This window comes from Pan paniscus, chromosome 1, assembly GCF_029289425.2.
Source record: "Pan paniscus chromosome 1, NHGRI_mPanPan1-v2.0_pri, whole genome shotgun sequence".
Taxonomy (NCBI): Eukaryota; Metazoa; Chordata; class Mammalia; order Primates; family Hominidae; genus Pan; species Pan paniscus.
In genome coordinates this window covers 110,693,188-110,714,617 of record NC_073249.2, presented here as the reverse complement: position 1 = coordinate 110,714,617, position 21,430 = coordinate 110,693,188, and the positions used below count along the sequence as shown (strand labels likewise).

General features: G+C 34.2%; 1 protein-coding gene across 2 annotated transcripts in view; it reads left to right on the top strand.

Annotated features, from left to right (window-relative positions):
* SPAG17 (sperm associated antigen 17) overlaps positions 1–21,430 on the top strand; it is a 231,618-nt gene that overhangs the window by 115,616 nt on the left and 94,572 nt on the right. For both annotated transcript variants that reach the window (XM_057302678.2, XM_034929773.3), the window contains exons 18-20: positions 2,990–3,144; positions 13,659–13,840; positions 15,481–15,572. In XM_057302678.2, the coding sequence (XP_057158661.2) occupies positions 2,990–3,144; positions 13,659–13,840; positions 15,481–15,572 (429 nt within the window). The remainder of the gene's footprint in view (positions 1–2,989; positions 3,145–13,658; positions 13,841–15,480; positions 15,573–21,430) is intronic.

Genomic DNA, 21,430 nt, shown 5'->3' with positions numbered 1-21,430 from the left:
AGCATTGCAGAGCTTATCCCTTCCCCCATGAAACACTCTGCACTCTTGGTTTCCTCAGTGTTGTATTTGGAATTTTGTTGACTTTTCCTCCTTTACCCAGCATCTAATATGGAAGTGCCTCAAGGCTCTGGAGCCTCCAGGAAGCCCTAGAGCATCTTCTTGCCTCTGTAAACACCCTTCTTTGATGATCTCATCTGTTATATACTATCTAATGCTGATGCCCATATCTTTTAAATTATCTCTCTCTAGAGATTCACATTATTATACCTTACTCAAAATTCTACCTGAATTTCTGATCAAATTTAGTATCCATCTCAAATTTAGTATCCTATATGACACTCATATTTTTCCCACCTAAGCATTTCTTCCCTTGTCCATCTCAGAAAAGGTCACCATCATTCAAGTGCTCAAGCAAAAAGCCAGAATCATCCTTTGTTCCAACCTCTCCTTTATCCCTGATACCTAATCCATCATCAGTGTTTAAGGGGTATACCTCCAAATATATCTTCAAGCTCTTCTGCACCACAGCTACCACCACTTTTTTTTTTTTTTTTTTTTTTTTTTTTTTTTGAGACGGAGTCTCACTCTGTCGCTTAGGCTGGAGTGCAGTGGCATGCTCTCGGCTCACTGCAACCTCCGCCTCCTGGGTTCAAGCAATTATCCTGCCTCAGCCTCCTGAGTAGCTGGGACTATAGGCGCGTGCCACCATATCTGGCTGATTTTTTGTATTTTTAGTAGAGACAGGGTTTCACCATGTTGGTGAGGATGGTCTCAATCTCCTGACCTCATGATCCACCCACCTTGGCCTCTCAAAGTACTGGGATTACAGGCGTGAGCCACCACACCCGGCCTACTTTTATATGACTACCACCCTCTAATTCTACCACAATATCCTCCTGATTACCTGCTTCCACTCTTGCCCTGCTCTAATCCATTCTCTATATATCAGATATTACATTAATTTCATCTTTTCGGACACACCTCTTTCAACTCCAAAATAATCTATAAAGCCACAGGTCTGTAGTCCCAACTATTCAGGAGGCTGAGAGAGGAGGATAGCTTGAGGCTAGGCTTTAGGGGCCAGCCTGGGCAACATAGCAAGGTCCCGTCTCTAATTAACAACAACAAAAAAATCTTTATCATATTTTAGAGGAAAATCTTATCTATTTTGTTTATTTTTGTTTTCCTAGTACCTGCACAGTGCCTGCCACACAATAGGTACTCATTTTTAATGAAAAACTTAACTAAATAACTAATGTAACCAATAATATTAATACAGAATAAAAGACAAGCACCAATTAGTAAAAAAGGGGAAAATAAGATATGAAAACTTTACGTATTGATTGAGAGCAGCTATAGTTCTGTGAAACTTAGTGCGGTATTTTTAGCACCCCCAAAGCAATATGAAAACCCAAAGATTTCAAAGCTCTTATTATCTAAAAGAAAGGATATATATTCATCATAAACGCAATGGTTTTCTGGATTTATAGTGTGAGCAGAATTTGCTTTTCAAAAAAACATCAGTAAGTACTAGATGATACCCTACATAACAATATTTTAAAATGCAAAGATATTCACCACATGTATGTTTCTTATGTTGGCTCTGAGGAAACAGATGTAAAAGTGCCACTCCATAAAGACACTCATTCAGGGGACTAAATTGGGGAAGCAAATGTATTGTTTTGATTATGCTACCAATGTAGAATTGAAAGCAAAATTAAAGCAGCCCTTTTCTAACATAATATATCACTCCATGCCTTCAGATATGCAAACAATAGAAAACCAAAAGCTGCCTCAGCAAATTGATATTGAAAACAAAAACGAAAGCCCACAGCTGTCTAATTTATTTTTCCTATTGACAATTTCCTTATTGTTGATTGGCAAAGGAAACAGGATAAGCAGCTGCCCACTGTGTCTCTCTACTGGTAGCTACCACCGCAGTGCATGCTGAGGATGGTATGTTTTAGAAAGGGCCAGAGTTGGAAGGCAGGTAGAAACAGTATGTGTCAGAAAGACCACTCACTTCACTTCATCTAACACAGCATGGTATAGTGGAGAGAATGCAAAATGGTAAAATTTAGAGTTGGAAAACAGGGATGAGCCCTGGCATCATAACACACAGTGTTCTTGGACAAGTCCCTTACTCTCTCAGCCCCAATTTATGCTGAAAAAATGAGAATTCTAATATTTTGATATGGGAAAAATAATCATACCTACTGATTTAGTCCGCTTGGGCTGCCATGCCAAAATGCCATGCCTGAGTAGCGTAAACAACAGAAATTTTCTCACAGTTCTGGAAGCTGCAAGTCTGATGTCTGGGTGCTGGCATGGTTGAGTTTTGTTGAGGGCTCCCTTCCTGGCTTGTGCCTTTGCGTTGTGTCCTCACATGGCAGAGAGAGTAAGAGGGAGTGGGGATGGAGAAGGGAAAGAGGGAGGGAGAGCAAGTTATCTGCTGCCTCTTCTTATAACGGCACTAATCTTATCTTGAGGGCCCTAGTCTCATGACCCCATCAAACCTAATTACCTTCCCAAAGCCCCATCTCCAAATACCATCACACTAGCAGTTAAGGCTTCAACATATAAATAGGGATGGTGAACACAATTTAATTCATAGCATCTATATATCTGGAGTTTTAAATGATGATAAAATTAGATGATCTATATCAAGGCATGGAAAATGCTAGATAAATGACTGCTGTGCTGAATTATTACCTACCAAACTTAATGAAGAACACTTGTAGCAAGCTCCTCTCTGCCTGATGCCTAGTATTTGTTTTTCTAAAGTGTTGCTGAAATGCTTCCCAAGCTAGCTACCGTTTATGCTCTCACCTTCTAGCAGCTAGGAAAGAAACCTCTGGGAATTTCAACTTGACTAACAATGTAGAGGTGAATGTAGGAAAAAAAAGGGAGTAGAGAAATGCCCTAGTAGGAGACCCTTCTCTTGGGGAAAATAAAAAAGATTCTACAATGCAATTATTTTGATTTTCAGGTCCTTCAAGAAGCCCATAAGCAATATAGGTGTGTTGATTCTTACTACCACACCCAAGACAACTCTTTACTTTTAGTCTTTCACAATCCAATGAATAGACAACGTTTGCATTGTGAATATTGGAACATTGCTCTTCACTCCAATGTTGGATTCAGGTAACAGATTTGGAAAGTTTAGTTAATTAGTTAGTTGTGTTTAGTTAGCTTGCCAGTTACTTAGTTACTTAGGTGTTAGTTCCTTCCCTAAGCTAGGGAGTTCAGCTCAATGAAAACATTTGTGTAGTACTATAGATTCAATTCAGCTCACTAAATTGAATGTCAGCATGTGCTGGGCACTGTATGGGCATTGGAGCTATACCACTAAAGAAAACAGGGGTCATTCTTGCCCTCGTGGAATCTAGTGAGGATGTTGTTAAATTACATTTGATTCATCTAGATTCCAGTAAAACTTTCTCCAAAAGATTTCAAGTAGAAACTATAAAACATGACATTCTGCATGTTGGGTTTTTTTAACTCTATTTTATCTGGGGAACATTCAAAAATAGGTCAGCTGAGTAATATACCAACAGAGCAGTCAGGTTTCCAGCAAACTGAGAGCCTAGGGGTTAGTGATTTTTTCTTTCCAGCTCCTTAGTTATTCCCTTTTTCTCTTAGAACTTTGTTCTCTCTTCTCATTAAGTATGATGATATTTCACTGTTATTTCAATACTGGCTAATGTATTTTCAGTATTATTTGTATAGCATTTTTTTTTAGTTTTAAAGAATACAGAAAGATTTACAGAATGGACTTACATAATAATTGGGGGAATATACTGTATGTGGGCACACACACATTTTAAAGTCATAAAATTTATGACTTTAAAATGAAGGAATTTGGTAGATATACTAATATAACACCTTGAACAGTTAAGCTGTGTTTGTCTTTGTTTTGTTTTTCGTAAACAATAATTACGCATTTTATTCCTTTGCCTTATTTCTTGGCTAGGATCTCCAATTTAATTTTGAGGAGAAATCCTTGTCTTATTCCAGATTTTAAAGGCAATGTTTCGAATATTCAACAATTAAATTTTTTTTTTTTTGCTCTAGGATTTATGTAAATATTCCTTATTAAGTTAAAAAAAACTATTTCTAGTTTGCTATGAGTTCTCAATCATAGGTGGTCATTAAGTCATATCAATTAAATGATTTTTCTGGATCAAGTTAGGTGTTTATATTTTTTACTTTAATCTATGAAAGTGCTAATTTCATTAACAGATATTCTAGTGTTGAACCAAACTTGCATTCCTGTAGTAAGCCAGATTTGTCCGTTATGTTATCTTCTTTATAATTGCCACATTTGCTTTGCTAATGTATTGTTTAGAATAGTTACATGTGTATTCATGGGCAAGATTCAGCTATAATTTTTCCTTGCTTTAAATATTCCTATTTGGTTTTAGTATTGAGATTATGTTAACCTCATAAATTAACTGGAGAATGTTCTCCCTTTTTATTTTTATTTTTTCATTTTCTGAAATAGTTTGTGGAAAATTAAGGTATATGTTCCTTTGGCATTTGGTAGAGCTTGCAGATAAAAACATATGGCCCAGGGAAGATGTTTGATTACTGACACGACTTCTATCATGGTTATTAGACTCTTCATGTTTTCTACTTAATTTTAATTAGGTTTATAATTTATATTTTTCCAGATATTTGACCATTGCACCTGTTTTCAAAAGTATTGACATAAAGTTCATTAAAATATTCTTTTACCTTTTCAACCTGTGTTACATGTGTCTATATTCTTTTTCGTTCTTAACATTTTTAATCTGTGATTTCTCTATATTTTTCTGGATCAAACTTGCCAAAGGTTTGCCAGTCTTACTAATATTTTTAAGAAATCTGTTCTTGCTTTCTAACTCTTTCTCCTTTTATCTCATTTAATTTTGCCAGGATCTTGTTTATTTCTCCTCTTTAATTTCCTTGGATTATTCTGATGTTCTTTAACTTCTTAAATTAAAATCCTATCTTGTGATTTTGAGTTGTTTTTTGTTAGTTTTGGTAGGCTTTTTCCTTATTAGCATTTAAGGCCAAATCCCTCCCTAAATACCACCTTAGCAACACCTCAAAGTATCTGACTGATAGTATTTTTATTATCTTTCTTTTTTTTATTTTATTTTATTTTTAATTTTATTATTATTATACTTTAAGTTTTAGGGTACATGTGCACAATGTGCAGGTTAGTTACATGTGTATACATGTGCCATGTTGGTGTGCTGCACCCATTAACTCGTCATTTAGCATTAGGTATATCTCCTAATGCTATCCGTTCCCCCTCCCCCCACCCCACAACAGGCCCCAAAGTGTGATGTTCCCCTTCCTGTGTCCATGTGTTCTGAGTGTTCAATTCCGACCTATGAGTGAGAACATGCGGTGTTTGGTTTTTTGTCCTTGTGATAGTTTGCTGAGAATGATGGTTTCCAGTTTCATCCATGTCCCTACAAAGGACGTGAACTTCATTTTTTATGGCTGCATAGTATTCCATGGTGTATATGTGCCACATTTTCTTAATCCAGTCTATCATTGTTGGACATTTGGGTTGGTTCCAAGTCTTTGCTATTGTGAATAGTGCCGCAATAAACATACGTGTGCATGTGTCTTTATGGCAGCATGATTTATAATCCTTTGGGTATATACTCAGTAATGGGATGGCTGGTTCAAATGGTATTTCTAGTTCTAGATCCCTGAGGAATCGCCACACTGACTTCCACAATGGTTGAACTAGTTTACAGTTCCAGCAACAGTGTAAAAGTGTTCCTATTTCTCCACATCCTCTCCAGCACCTGTTTTTTCCTGACTTTTTAATGATCGCCATTCTAACTGGTGTGAGATGGTATCTCATTGTGGTTTTGATTTGCATTTCTCTGATGGCCAGTGATGATGAGCATTTTTTCATGTGTTTTTTGGCTGCATAAATGTCTTCTTTTGAGAAGTGTCTGTTCATATCCTTCGCCCACTTTTTGAGGTGGTTGTTTGTTTTTTTCTTGTAAATTCGTTTGAATTCATTGTAGATTCTGGATATTAGCCCTTTGTCAGATGAGTAGGTTGCAAAAATTTTCTCCCATTTCGTAGGTTGCTTGTTCACTCTGATAGTAGTTTCTTTTGCTGTGCAGAAGCTCTTTAGTTTAATGAGATCCCATTTGTCAATTTTGGCTTTTGTTGCCATTGCTTTTGGTGTTTTAGACATGAAGTCCTTGCCCATGCCTATGTCCTGAATGGTATGGCCTAGATTTTCTTCTAGGGTTTTTATGGTTTTAGGTCTAACACGTAAGTCTTTAATCCATCTTGACTTAATTTTTGTATCAGGTGTAAGGAAGGGATCCAGTTTCAGCTTTCTACATATGGCTAGCCAGTTTTCCCAGCACCATTTATTAAATAGGGAATCCTTTCCCCATTTTTTGTTTTTGTCAGGTTTGTCAAAGATCAGATGGTTGTAGATATGCGGCATTATTTCTGAGGGCTCTGTTCTGTTCCATTGATCTATATCTCTGTTTTGGTACCAGTACCATGCTGTTTTGGTTACTGCAGCCTTGTAGTATAGTTTGAAGTCAGGTAGCGTGATATCTCCAGCTATGTTCTTTTGGCTCAGGATTGACTTGGCGATGCGGGCTCTTTTTTGGTTCCATACGAACTTTAAAGTAGTTTTATCCAATTCTGTGAAGAAAGTCATTGGTAGCTTGATGGGGATGGCATTGAATCTATAAATTACCTTGGGCAGTATGGCCATTTTCATGATATTCATTCTTCCTATCCATGAGCATGGAATGTTCTTCCATTTGTTTGTATCCTCTTTTATTTCATTGAGCAGTGGTTTGTAATTCTCCTTGAAGAGGTCCTTCACATGTCTAGTTTCCATTATCCTTTCTTACTTGACCCATTAATTACACAGAAATGTGAGTTTTCATTTTAAACACTTGGCTATGTGTTACATTTTTGTTAACAGTTTATAGTTTAAAGATATAGTGGAGATGTAACATATTCTATGGAATACTGAGGCTATGAATTCATTAATACTTGCTCTGTTGTTTAATATGTAGTCATTTTTTTAAATGCTCAAGGTTTGTATGACAGGAAGGAATATTCTCTAATTTCTGACCGTAGGGATGTATTTTTTAAATCTTCCACAATCTTTTGGATTTTTGAGGACTTGGTCAAAAATTCCATTAATTAATGGGAAAAAACATTTTTAAAAAAACCACAATATCATGGTGAATTTTTCAGTTTTTCATTATAATTATATCAGTTTTTGGCTTCATGCATATTGAGGTTATATTATTAAACAAATACAGTATTAGAATTGTTATATCTTCCTGATGAACCTTTTATCCTTAGGCATGTTCCTCTTTATTTCTAGGACTACTATTTGTTTTCAGGTTTATTTTGTCTGATAACAGTGTTAATATGTTTGACATTAATGTATCTATATAGATTTTATCAGATATATTTTATCTGACATTGATAAGTTATACAAACTTTTTTCTTTAATATTATATCTAGCATATCCTTTTCCGCCCATATATGCCTTGTAAAACAATATGTGTAGCTGGGATTTTTTAAAAAATTTAGTCTAACAATATTTTCCTCTTGGTTGAGAATTTAGTACATATTTTTAGATTGATTTCAACCACCTAATTTTGTCCTTTTATTTTCTCTTTTTCAGTTTCTTTACTTTGTTCGAGTTCCATTTTGTTTATTCTCACTAGTGACAGTTACATGCTATGTTGTTTGATTCATTCTTTAGAAATCGTGATAAGTATTTCTTAGCTTTATTGAGGTATAATTGATATACATAAAAGTGTATACATTTAATTTACACATCTTGAGAGGTTGAACATATGCATGAACATATACCATCACCACAACCAAGCTACTAAACATACCCATTATGTTAAAAAAATGACCTCATGTCCATTTGCATTGTGGTTTTTTAAAAACATTGAACACATGATCCCTTCTTTTAACATATCTTCAAGTGCACAATACCATATTATTAATGATAGTTGAAAAACAATTCCATACACCCATACCAGCCACTGTAAACCACCATTCTCTTCTCTGCTTCTATGAATTTGACTGTTTTAGATAACCTGTATAAGTGGAATCAGCTGGTATTTGTCATTCAGTTTCTGGCTTATTTAACTCAGCATAATATCCTCTAGGTTTATACATGTCACAAATGGCAGGATTTCCTTCCTTTTTAAGGCTGAATGCTATTCCATCATATATACCACATATTTAAAATCTATCATCAGATACTTAGGTTGTTTTTTTATCTTGGCTACTGTGGAAAACATTGCAATGAAGATGGGGGTCCAGATAATTCTTCAAGATGCTGATTTCAATTTTTTTTGTATATATACTCAAAAGAGGGATTGCTGGATCATATGGTTGTTCTATTTCTAATTTTTGAGAAACTTCTATGGTATTTTCCATAGTGGCTGCACCTTTCTACATTCCTACCAACCATATATAAGGGTTCCAATTTCTCCACATCCTTTCCAATGCTTGGTATCTTTTGTTTTATTTTGTTTTGTTTATAATAACCATCCCAGTATAAGTGAAATGATATCTAATTGTCATTTTGATCTGCATGTCCTTGATGATTAGTGTTGAACACCTTTTTATATACCAAATCTAGCCAGTAAAGACTGGAGGAGGGAACTGCTTCTTAAATTGCAAAGACAGCAACAGAAAACTTCAAGGAACATGACGAATTCAGGAAATATAAATGTGACCAAAGGAACACATTTATAACACAACTGAGAATACTGTACCCAGCAAATGTAGCCTTCAGAAATGAAGGAGAGATAGTCTTTCCCAAACAAAAGCTGAGGGAGTTCATCACCACCAGACCTGCCCTTCAATAAATACTCAAAGGGAGTTGTCAAGTTGAAATGAAAAACACTAAATAGCAATGTGAAAACTTATAAAAGCATAAAACTTACAGGCAAAGGCAAGTATATCATCAAATTCAGGATACTCTAATACTGTAATGGTGGTTCATAAATCACATTTAACACTAGCATAAAAGTTAAAAGACAAATGTATTAAAATAACTAGTTGTGATGATTCATTAATGGATTCACATTACAAAAATATGTAAATAGTGATGTCAATAACATAAAATGTTGGGAAGGAAGAGTTGCAGCTACATGGGAGTCTTAGGCTGGAGGATCATTTGAGCCTAGGATTTGGAGTCCAGCCTGGGTAAGATATCAAGACCACATTTCTAAAAAATGGAAAAAGAAAAAAAAACTTCTACAAATATGTGTTTTGTGTAAAATCAAAGGCAAGTTTTATCAGCTTAAAATGGACTGTTATACATGTAAGATGTTTTATGTAACCACAAAGCAAAAATCTATAATAAACACATGAAAGATAAAGAGAAAGGAATGAAACAATAACACTGCAAAAAAATCAGCCAGTCAAAAAGGAAGACAGCAAAAGAGTAGGAAAGAAACAAAAGAACCATAAAACAAAATTGAAAATTATTCAACATAATCAAGTGGAATTTATAACTGGAATGCAAGAATGGTTCAATATATACAAATCAATAAATGTAATATGCTATATTACAGAATGAGGGTAAAAGAGGAAACAATGAACTAAATGGCAATAGTTTATTAATAATTACTTTAAATGGATTAAATTCTCTAATTCAGAGTGGATTAATGGATAATAAAACCATATCCAACTATACTCTGCCTGCAAGAGACTCACTTTAGATTTAAGGGCACAAATAAGGTGAAAGTGAGGAGAGAGAAAAAGATATTCCATGCAAATAATAACTAAAAGAGATCAAGGTTGTCTACACTTATATCATATGAAATAGGCTTTAAGTCAAAAATTGTTACAAAAGGTAAAGAAAGACATATAATGACTACATCATTATGTAATGACAAGGTCAGTTCTCCAAGGAGATAGACCAATTGTAAATATGTATGTACACAACGTTGAACAGCAAAGTAATATAAAGCAAATATTAACAGAACTAAAGGAGGAGTAAATAGTAATACAATAGCACTAGAATTGGATTCCTAATTTTAAGTGTTCTTACCCCACAAAAAATGATAAGTATGCAAGATAGTATGTATGTTAATCAATTCAATTTAGCCATTCCACAGTGTGTACATATTTCAAAACCACATGTTGTACATGATAAATATTTATTTAAAAATAAATTAAAATTCAAAACATGGATTACTGTCTTAAAGTATACACAAAAATCAACTCAAAATTGGTTAAAGATTTAAATATAATTCCTTCACATTACTTCACAGGGAAACTCATTTTGAGCTTATGGCTTCCTAGGGGCTAGATGACATGACCAAGGAGAGAAATGGTAATATGAAGAGATCAAGGATCAATTGTCTGTAACTTTTTCAATTCTTCTAAAAATAATCCTCTATTTAGACTTGTTAATTCTTCAATCAATTTGAGTAATTTCTGTTTTTCTAGGGAATCATGCATGACATCTAGATTTTCCAGGCTATTGGCATAAAATTAAACAGAGTATTCTCAAGATTAATGTCTGTTTATGAGAAGGATGTGTTCATATCTTTTTATGATTATGGATTTATCTACTACCCTTTCTATTATTTTGACATGTGTAGCATGTGTGTGCAAATTTATTTTTGAATCCTTCTTAATTGAGGATTTTTATCAATCTAATAAAATGTCCCTCTGTTCCCTTTAATACTTTCTACCTTGTATTTAATAATGTTTGATATTAATATTTTTAGATGGTCTTTCTTTATATAAGAATTTATTGGTATAACTTTCCCAATCATTTTATATGTCAGGTAGGTATTGTATTTCACTAGGTTAGTGTAGAGTTGATTACTGGGGTTAAACTAAGAAGAGGATTACTTTTCTCCTGTAGCAAGAAATCTGGACTTGGGCAGTGCCTCAGAGCTAATACAACCACTTGTAAAAGTCATCAAAGACCTAGGCTTCTGGCTTCTTAGTCTGCCATCTGCCACACTTCTATCTTTCTGCATAATTTCGTTTGTATGTACATCTCTTTTAAATAGCACTTTGAGGCCAGCCCAGTGGCTCATGCCTATATTCCCAGCATTTTGGGAAGCCAAGGCAGGAGGCTCGCTTGAGAACAGGAGTTTGAAACCAGCCTGGGCAACATGGCAAAACCTGTCTCTACAAAAAATACAAAAATTAGCTGGGTCTGGTGGTGTGCACCTGTGATCCCAGCTACTTGGGAGTCTGAGCTGGGAGAATTGCTCAAGCCCAGGAGTTCGAGGCACCTGTGAGACATGATTGTACCACTGCGCTCCAGCCTGGGTTACAGAGCAAGACCTTGTCAAAAATAAATAAATAAATAAATAGCAGCTTGCATTTTTTTAGTTACTCTGATAGCCTATGTCTTTTAAAGGATTTTCATAATAATTAAAAATAAAGTTAAGTATTTTAAATGCTAAAGAATTTAATCCATTCACTTACTTTTATTGAAAATGCATGTGGTTTTATTCTTACCATTTAATTTTATAAATAAATTTCTATGTAGTATTAATCTATTTTCTTTCGTTAGACTGAATATTCTGTTTATTCTGAGTGTGTGATTTTTAAAAAGTTATACATTCTATTCATATTCTGCTAGAGGTTATACTTACCCTTTTAAATAACATTGAAATATTTTTATCTTATATCTGGAGTTAATGAGTATTAATATTATTTTACAAAAAAAATTTTAAATGTAACATAATTCTATTTACCTCCAACAAATCCCTACTTCTCATTTTGAAATTGTCTAGAACTATTGTTTCTCATTGTAAAGTAATAGTTTTTAATCACAAATAAGTAGCATAGTTACATTTAATTGTAAATCATACTGCTTTTTTTCTTGACCTTTTAACTTATATCCAATGTTGTCTTATTTCTCTGATTTATTTTTTTAATGCAACTGGAATACATTTGTGAGTAAATAGTTCAGAAAGTACCTATGTGTGATAAGCTTTCTGAATCATTGCATATTTAATATTTATTTTGTTCTCTCATTTGAAGACTGATTGAGCTGTATATATAAGTCTATATTTCCTTGGTGTAGGTTACTTGTAAGTATTCTGATTTTTATTTGACATGCAGACTCATTAAAAAAGTCTGAGCAGAGGAAAGACATGATCTGATTAAGAGTTACAAGGATCACCCTCGTTGCTATGTTGAGAATATACTTTGGGGGCCCAGGGTAGGAGCAGGGAAACCAGTTGGAGGCTATTGCAGAAATCCTAGCAAGAGATGGTAATGGCTTAGACCAGGCCAATAACAGTAAAGGTGGTGAGAAGTCAGCAGATTTTGAATATATTATAAATACATGTCTTTTAAAATTATTTTTAAATAATTTACAAAATAATTTAGATTTCCTGACAGATTGGAAGAATATAAGAAAATAAGAAGCCGGGCGTGGTGGCAGGCACCTGTAATCCCAGCTACTCGGGAGGCTGAAGCAGGAGAATTGCTTGAACCCGGGAGGCGGAGGTTGCAGTGAACCAAGTGGTAGCGCCACTGCACTCTGGCCTGGGTGACAGAGCGAGACTCAGTCTCAAAAAAAAAAAGAAAGAAAATAGAAAATAAGAGTAATCAAGGAGAACATCAGGGTATTTGACCTGTTTAACTGGAACTGTAGACTTGCCATCAACTAAAAATGCCAGAGAATTTGGATGCTGCAGGTTGGAGTAGATCCAGAGTTCATTTGGGGACATGTTGAGTTTGAGATATCCATTACCTTCTAAATGAAGATGTTGGGTACCCCCATAATTCATAGTTTACATTTATGGTTTATTTCTCCAAAAAGGATGAAGAATTAAAGAAAACTATTAAACAACCTGAGTATATAAGCCATCTAGCTTTATTTTTTCAAAACCTTAAGCCGCACTTTCACATAATTTGACAATAACTAATTTTTATTGTCAAATTTAAATCTTATAACTAATGTCCTCAGAAACAACTCTCTTTGGACGTTCATATAAGTGTATATAATATTTAATTTAAATAATTACACTAGTCAGTATAAGTGATGTGAATGAATTTGGAAACAAATATGACTGTTGGTAAGCAACAAATTGCCAATGAAAGCATAAACGCACAAGCAGTTAGAGAATAGTATTTAAGATGTTCATATTCATAAGGTCAGTGAGTTTCACAGCAAAGCTATAGTGGTTTAGTTAATCCAGTGAGTATTAATTGGTCTCAATTTTAAAAGTTCCTAATGTGCTATAAAATTGCCCAAAAAAAAGAGATTGCATTGTATTATTCTCCAACTAACAGTGGTGAAAGTGATCATCTCTTCAAACTGTCATTAACTCTTGGTATTATTAAACTTATTAATCCTTCACTTTAGTGGAAAGATCTTATTTCTTTTTTTATTTCTTAAACCCAAAGCCTAGTGAGTCAGATGAAAGATCTCATTTTTAAATTTACATGTCTTTAACTGTTGATGAAGGGCAGTTTTCATACGTTCACTGGATATTTGTATTTGACTATTTTGTACAAAATACATCTAGGATGTATTCAAACTCATTATATTTGTGACATTAGCAAAAAGTTTATTTGCACAGTCAATATCCTTAGTATTTATTGACTTTCATAGTAACTCAATTGACGTCTGCTATTGTTTTGTTTAGGAATTATTTGGAACTTGTTGCAAAATCTATTCAAGATTGGATTACAAAAGAAGAAGCTATATATCAGGAATCTAAAATGAATGAGGAAATCATCAGGACCAGAGCTGAGCTGGAACTGAAATCTTCTGCTAATGCCAAACTTACTTCTGCTAGCAAAATTTTTTCCATTGAAGAATCTAAAAGTAAGTAACCAGTTCAACTTACATGTAGAATAAAATTCAAGAACGTTCTTCTCTCTCTTAATTTAATCAAGACTGTGAATATTTTCAACATTAAAAAGAATTACCCAAAAAAGTTCCTGTGACTCTTCACTTTCTCTAGTAAATAGAGTAGCTGCATTCCAAATATGGGATTGTACCTGAGTGCAATAATAGAATATTTTTTATATTGACCCCACTTCTGGGGTCAAATCTGGAAGATTCCATCTGTTGTGCAGATCAAATGTTACATGTTAGAGAAATGCCAAATGCCTTTATTGGTAGGATTGGTAAATTAAGCTATCTAAGATTTGTTGACAATATAAGAGGTAAATTCAGAGTTAGTAGGTATCTATTTGAATAATTATAGATTCCAAAATTGAGACTAAAACAAGATATTTCTTAGAACAGCAAACAGAAGGGTCCCAAGACTAACTGGGTGTAGGAATCTAAAGATAATGGGGAAAGAGATTTTTGGAGGCCTCTGGCAGGGACTTGACAGGATATTGGATCAATATATATACCTTTGTTGTTGATGATGTTGTGGTGGTGGTGATGTTGTGTTATTGTGGCCTTGAGGCTGTGGGCAGAAGGGGAAGATGGTGACAAAGAGAGTAAAATAGACTTTTAGAAAGATACTTGATAAAGAAAAGAAGTGAAACAATGAGATAATTCATCTAGAAAATAATCATGTTTCATTAAGTTTGTGCAAAGAAAATGGACTCCTTGTTAATAATATTCATTTATTATAGCCAAAGTGAGAGGGATTTCTCATAAAGAAGCAATGCTACATAATTTCCAAAATTTTGGCAACCTCTATCAATTACCAAAGGAGTTTGTACATGGCATGATTTTAAAGTAAACCATATAAAAGCAAGTTAATGATGAAACTTTTACCATATCGACCAAAATGGTTGTATAATCTATCAATTCTGGGTCCTGATGGGGACCCAGAAGGAGAGCATTAAGTACCCCCCAAAAAAAAGAAAAGAAAAAGAAATAGATAGGACTATATTTTTTAAAAAAATGGGTAGGGCTGCCCTCTAACACTCATGTCTAGGGCCACACCTCCCTATTAGTAAGAAAAAAATGTGAGTTTACTGCCTTTTCTTTATAATTCTACTGAAAAGACCAAAAACCTGTGAAAATCTAGATAATGGTTAATTTGGGATTGGATGCACCTGATAGATATTGCATTCAATTTCAGGTCTCTCAAGTACGGAAAAGTATAAGTCTTCAAAACAGAATGACTACAATGGCAAAAGAAGGGCTTCAATATGGATGGAAATGTTAGATTTGTTCTGTGTAGTCTTAAAGTGGTAAACTAGGATTATTAGGTGAAAGCTTTAGAGAGAGAGAGAGAGACTACTGTTCAATAAAAGCTGCAACATATCCACACACTGAGAATGGAATGCACTGTCCCCAGAAACTTGAGTTCCCCATCACTGATGTGGCTCAGTCCCATTTCAGATGTTCATTCTAGAGATGGCAAGAAAAAAATCAGAGATAAATAAATGAGAAGTTGAACTTGAAAGCCTTTGAGATCTCATCTAACCCAGAGATTTGGTCCTTCTATGATATCTTATTTAAGAGTTACCAAGAAGTTTAATTTTATCTGGTTATAGGTAACAAAGGAATCAGCAAAACGGAGATATCAGATCAAGAAAAAGAAAAAGAGAAGGAAAAGATTCCTTTCATTTTAGAAGGCTCTCTCAAGGTAATCCAGCTTACATAAAGTTTAAAAAACAGGCAAAACTAAAGTATTACAGAACAGGATAGTGGTTGCCTTTGGGGCAGTGGGAGTGGATAGTGATTGGGAAGAAGCATGAAGATGGCTTCCTGGAAGCTGGAGACCATCTCTTTTTGACCTGCTGGTATTTACAGGAGTGTTTGATTTGTGCTATTTGTGCGTTTTTGTGTATATGTTATAGCTTATTTTTAAAAGGTTTTTAAAAACACTGTCATTTTTTTTCCATTATGGTTTCAGGGCTTTTATGTTATTGATTCTACCGGGTTGATTCCACTTTGAGATATACATATATATTTTTATGCATTCTCTTAGAATATTTTTATAGATTTATTTTTTATATTCAGATATCTATCTGAAATGTATTTTTACATAGTATAATGTAAAGGTATTACTTTTTCTTTGTCCAGATAGGCTATTTTACTAGTACTTTTTAATTAAATATAACATTAATTCTCCCCACTGAATTTGGGTGTTGATTAGATCACATATTAGGCACCCATTTATTCTTTGAATTCAATTTTGAATGTTGTATTCTGTTTCAGTCACCTACTTAATTATTCCTATGCATGTACCATGATATTTTAATTATGATAGATTTGTTGTAAGCTTTAATATTGGGTAAGCAAGAGCCAACTTCCCAACCCCCATGAGCATGCAATAAACATTTAAACAAAGTTGATTAATTTTGGTGAGCCTCCGGTTTCTGGATATTAATAGTAAAGAAAATTACATGCCATACCATCAACTTTATTGTTAATTGCTGCCAAACTTTATTAATTTTTAAACTATTTGTTTTGAGACTAACATTTGTTAGTTTTCCTCTTCTGTTGATATATTGAATTATAGAGATTGATTTAACAACACAAGTTGCATTTGCATTTCTATAAAAAACTCATCCATTGTTTCCTTAAGTTCAGTTCTCATCCTACATAACTACATATATCATAATCTCCTAAGGGTGTCTGGTGGGAGGAGGGTCTTAGTAAAATTCACATTCCTTTACTCCATCCTAACTGCATCTTTGAGAGTAGAACCTAGTAATTTTAATTTTAATAATCTCCTGGGAACATCTTTATGTACATAATAGATAAAAATTACAGTACTATATGTTCATGGCATATTATTATTTCCATAAAAAACTGGGTTTGATTTGATAGCATTTTATTTGGAATTTTTATATCCATGGTGAATGAAATTGGTCTACAGACTTTTGTGTTGTTATTAACAAGCATTGTTATTAAGGTTATGTTGGCTTTTAAAAACATATTTTTATTACTTATTTTTTAACAGAAAAAATGGTATCTATTTCTGGTGTACAACATAATGTTTTGAATTATGTACATATTATAAAATGGCTAAATCAAACTGATTAACATATGCATTACCTCACATAGTTATTATTTTTATGTGGTAAGAATACTTAAAATCTAATTTCTTAGCAATTTTCAAGTATACATTTCACTGTTATTAACTATAGTCATCATGTTGTACAATAGATCTCTTGAATTTGTTCCTCCTGTCTAATTGAAATTTCACATCCCTTGACCAACATCTTCCCGATCCCCTTTCCTGAAGCCCCTGGTAACCACCATTCTACTCTCTGTTTTTGTGAGTTCAACTCTTTTAGATTCCACATGTAAGTGCAATCATGTGCTATTTGTGTTTCTGTCCCTGGCTTATTTCACTTAATGTCATGTCCCCCAGGCTCATCCATGTTGCTGCAAATAACAGATTTTTCTTCTTTCTAAAGGCTGAATAGTATTCCATTGTGTGTGTATGTTTATTATATATATATTATAATAGTTTATATATTATAATAGTATATATTATATAGTTTATATATAATAGTATTATGTTATATTGTATTATACTATATATAATATATAAACCATATTATATATTGTAATTATACTATATATTATAACTATATATACTATTATATAATACTATTATATATTATGTATTTTGTGTATATATACATACATAATACATAATGTAGTATGTACATAATGTAATATATGTATACATAGTATTATGTATATTATAATAGTTTATATATTATAATAGTTTATATATTATATTATAAGTTTATATATTATAATAGTACATATTATATATTATATATAGTTTATATATTATCTTATAATAGTTCATATATTATAATAGTATATATTATATAGTTTATATATTATAATAGTATTATGTTATATTATATCATACTATATATAATATATAAACCATATCATATATTGTAATTATGCTATATATTATAACTATACATACTATTATATAATACTATTATATATTATGTATTTTGTGTATATATACATACATAATACATAATGCAGTATGTACATAATGTAATATATGTATACATAGTATTACAGAATATATACATAAAATAGTATTCCACTGTGTGTGTGTGTGTGTGTATCTCAAATTTTCTTTATTCATTTATCTGTTGATGGATGTAAGCATCCTAGATATGGTTGATTCCATATCCAGGCTATTGTAAATAATGCTGCAATAAACATGGGCATGCAGATACCTTCTCAGGATACTGATTTCAAATCCTTTAGATATATACCCAGTAGTGGGATTGCAGGATCATATGGTAGTTCTAATTCTAATTTTTGAGAAGCCGCCATACTGCTTTCAATAGTGGCTGTAGTAATTTATATTCCCATCATCAGTGTACCATGGTTCTCTTTTCTCCACATCCTCGCCAACATTTATTATTTTGTCTTTTTTCTCGTAGCCATTCTATCAGGTGTGAAATGGTATCTCATCATGAGTTTAATTTGCATTTCCCTGCTGATTAGTTATGCCAGGCATTTTTTTTTTCGTGAACCTGTGGGACATTTGTAAGCCTTCTTTTGAGAAATGTCTGCTCGGGTCCTTTGCTCATTTTTTAATTGGGTTATTTGTTTCCTTGCTACTGAGTTGAGTTCCTTAGGTATATTTTTAGATATTAACTCCTTATCAGTTGCAGGTTTTCAAATATTATGTCCTATTCCATAGGTTATTTCTTTGCTTCGTTGTTTTCTTTGTTGTGCAGAAGGTTTTAGTCTAACATGATGCCATTTGTCTATTTTTGTTTTTGTTGCCTGTGCTTTTGAGGTTATATTCAAAACATCTCTGCCCAGAACAATGTGACAGAGATTTCTCTTGTGTTTTCTTCTAGTAAGTAGTTTCATAATTTCAGGACGTACATTTAAGTCTTTAATCCATTTTGTGTTGTTTTTGTGCATGCACATTAGAGTCTAATTTCATTCTTTTGCATGTGGATATCCAGTTTTCCCAGCACCATTTATTGAAAAACTTGGTCTTCCTCAATTTTGTGTTCTTGGCATCTATGCTGAATATGAATTGACTGTACATGTGTGGATTTATTTATGGGCCCTCTATTGTATTCCATTGATCTCTGTGTTTATGCCAGTACCATGGTGTCTTGATTACCATAGCTTTATAGCTAACCATTTTGAAATCAGTTAGTGTGATACCGTTACCAGTGGCGAATCCATATGGGTCTGCAGCAACCTCAATTCTTGCCTCCTCAGAAGAAAGAATTCAACTGAGGGGCATAAGGCAGAAGGAGAGTCTGAGGTAAGTTTTAGAGCAGAAGTGAAAGTTTATTAAAAAGCTTTAGAGCAAGAATGAAAGGAAATAAAGTACAATTGGAAGAAGGCCAAGCAGGTGACTTGAGAGATCAAGTGCACAGTTTGACCTTTTGACTTGGTGTTTTAAATGTTGGCATACTTCCAGGGTCTTGCATCACTTCTCCCATGATTCTTCCCTTGGGGTGGGGCTGTCCACATGTGCAGTGGCCTGCTAGCACTTGGGAGGGGAGCATGCACAGTATGGTTTCTAGAGTTGTACACATGCTTACTTGAGGTGTTCTTCCCTTACCAGTCTAGCATTCCTAGAAAAAGGTCATATACCAGTTGAACTCCACTATTTTGCCTCTTAATGCACATATTTGAGCCCACTCACCCAATTCCTGAGGTCTCACTGGGAAGCTGCTGATCACCAGTTTCAGGTGTTTTCCATCTATTGGGAGATGCCTCCTTCCCTGGCACCAGCTGTGACCACTTATTATTTTAGAGAGACAGTTAACAACTGCCTGGCCATCACCTGATGATCATCTGGCATTCCTGCTGTGTGTGATGGGGGGCAGCCCACATCTGCCCTGCTCATGCCTGACTAGCTACCTACTGTAACAATATCTCTAGTTTTTTTTTATTTTTGCTCAAGATTGTGTTGGCAATTAGGAGTCTTTGGTGATTCCCTACAAATTTTAGGATATTTTTCTATTTATGTGAAAAGATGACATTGGAATTTTGATAGGGATTGTATTGAATCTGTAGATCACTTTGGGTAGCACGGACATTTTTATTGTGTTGAGATACATTTCCTCTTTATCTACTTTGTTGAGAGTTTTTATTATGAAAGGATATTTGAGTTTGTCATATGTTTTTTCCACATCTATTGTGATGACCATGATTTTTATCTTTCATTCTGTAATATGGCATGTCACATTTATTGACTTGAATAGGTTGAATCATCTTTGCATCCCAGGAATAAATCACACTTAATCATGAGGAATGAGCCTTTCAAATGTGCTGTTGAATTCAGTTTACTAGAATTTTTTGGAGGATTTTTGCATCTAACATCACCAGGGGCAACGGCCTGTCATTTTATTTTCTTGTAATGTCCTTGTCTAGCTTTGGTATCAGGGTAATGTTGGCCTCATAAAATGGGTTTGGAAGTATTCTCTTCCCTTCAATTTTTTTTATAGGGTGAGAAGAATTTGTGTTAGTTCTTTAAATGTTTGAGAGAATTCATTAGTAAAGCCATGAGGTCCTAGGCTTTTCATGATGGGAGACATTTTATAACTGATTCAGTCTCTTAGTTGTTATTTGTATGTTCAGTTTTGTATTTCTTCATGACTCAGTCTTGGTTAAGTTGTATGCTTCTAGGAATTTATCCATTCCTTCTAGGTTATCAATTTGTCGATGTGTAATTATTCATAGTACTCTCTGTGATCCTTTGTATTTTATTTTTTATTTTTATTTTTTTTAGATGGAGTCTCGCTCTGTCGCCCAGGCTGGAGTGCAGTGGTGCAATCCCGGCTCACTGCAACCTCTGCCTCCTGGGTTTAAGCGATTCTTGTGCCTCAGCCTCCCAAGTAGCTGGAACTACAGGCATACACCACCATGCCTGGCTAATTTTTGTATTTTTAATAGAGAGAGGGTTTCACCATATTGGCTAGGCTGGTCTCGAACTCCTGACCTTGTGATCTGCCCACCTTGGCCTCCCAAAGTGCTGGGATTATAGGCGTGAGCCACTGCGCCCGGCTGATCCTTTGTATTTCTGTCGTACCATTTGTAATGTCTCCTCTTTTATTTCCAATTTTATTTATTTGAGTCATCTCTCTTTTTTTTAGTTTAGCTAAAAGTTTGTTTATCATGTTTATCTTTTTGAAAAACAAACTTAGTTTCATTAATTTTTTAACAAAAAGTTGAATTATTTTATTTATCTTTTCTGGATCTGAAGGCTTCAGCCTGAAGCCTGGGTCTGCTGAGGTGGGCCTGGAGCTTGGGTCTGCTCTGACAAGCCTGGATCCTGAATCCACAGCAGCCAGCCTGTCACCAGAGTCCACTGGGGTAAATCTGTTGACTGGGTTCATGGAGGTGGGCCTGGAGTCTGGGTCCTTGAGTGCTGACCTGACACTGAAGCAGACCTTGAGCCTGAGTCTGCAGGAACTGGTCAGAGACTTAGGTGGGCCTACAAATAGGTCCACAAGGATGGGCATGGAGCCTAAG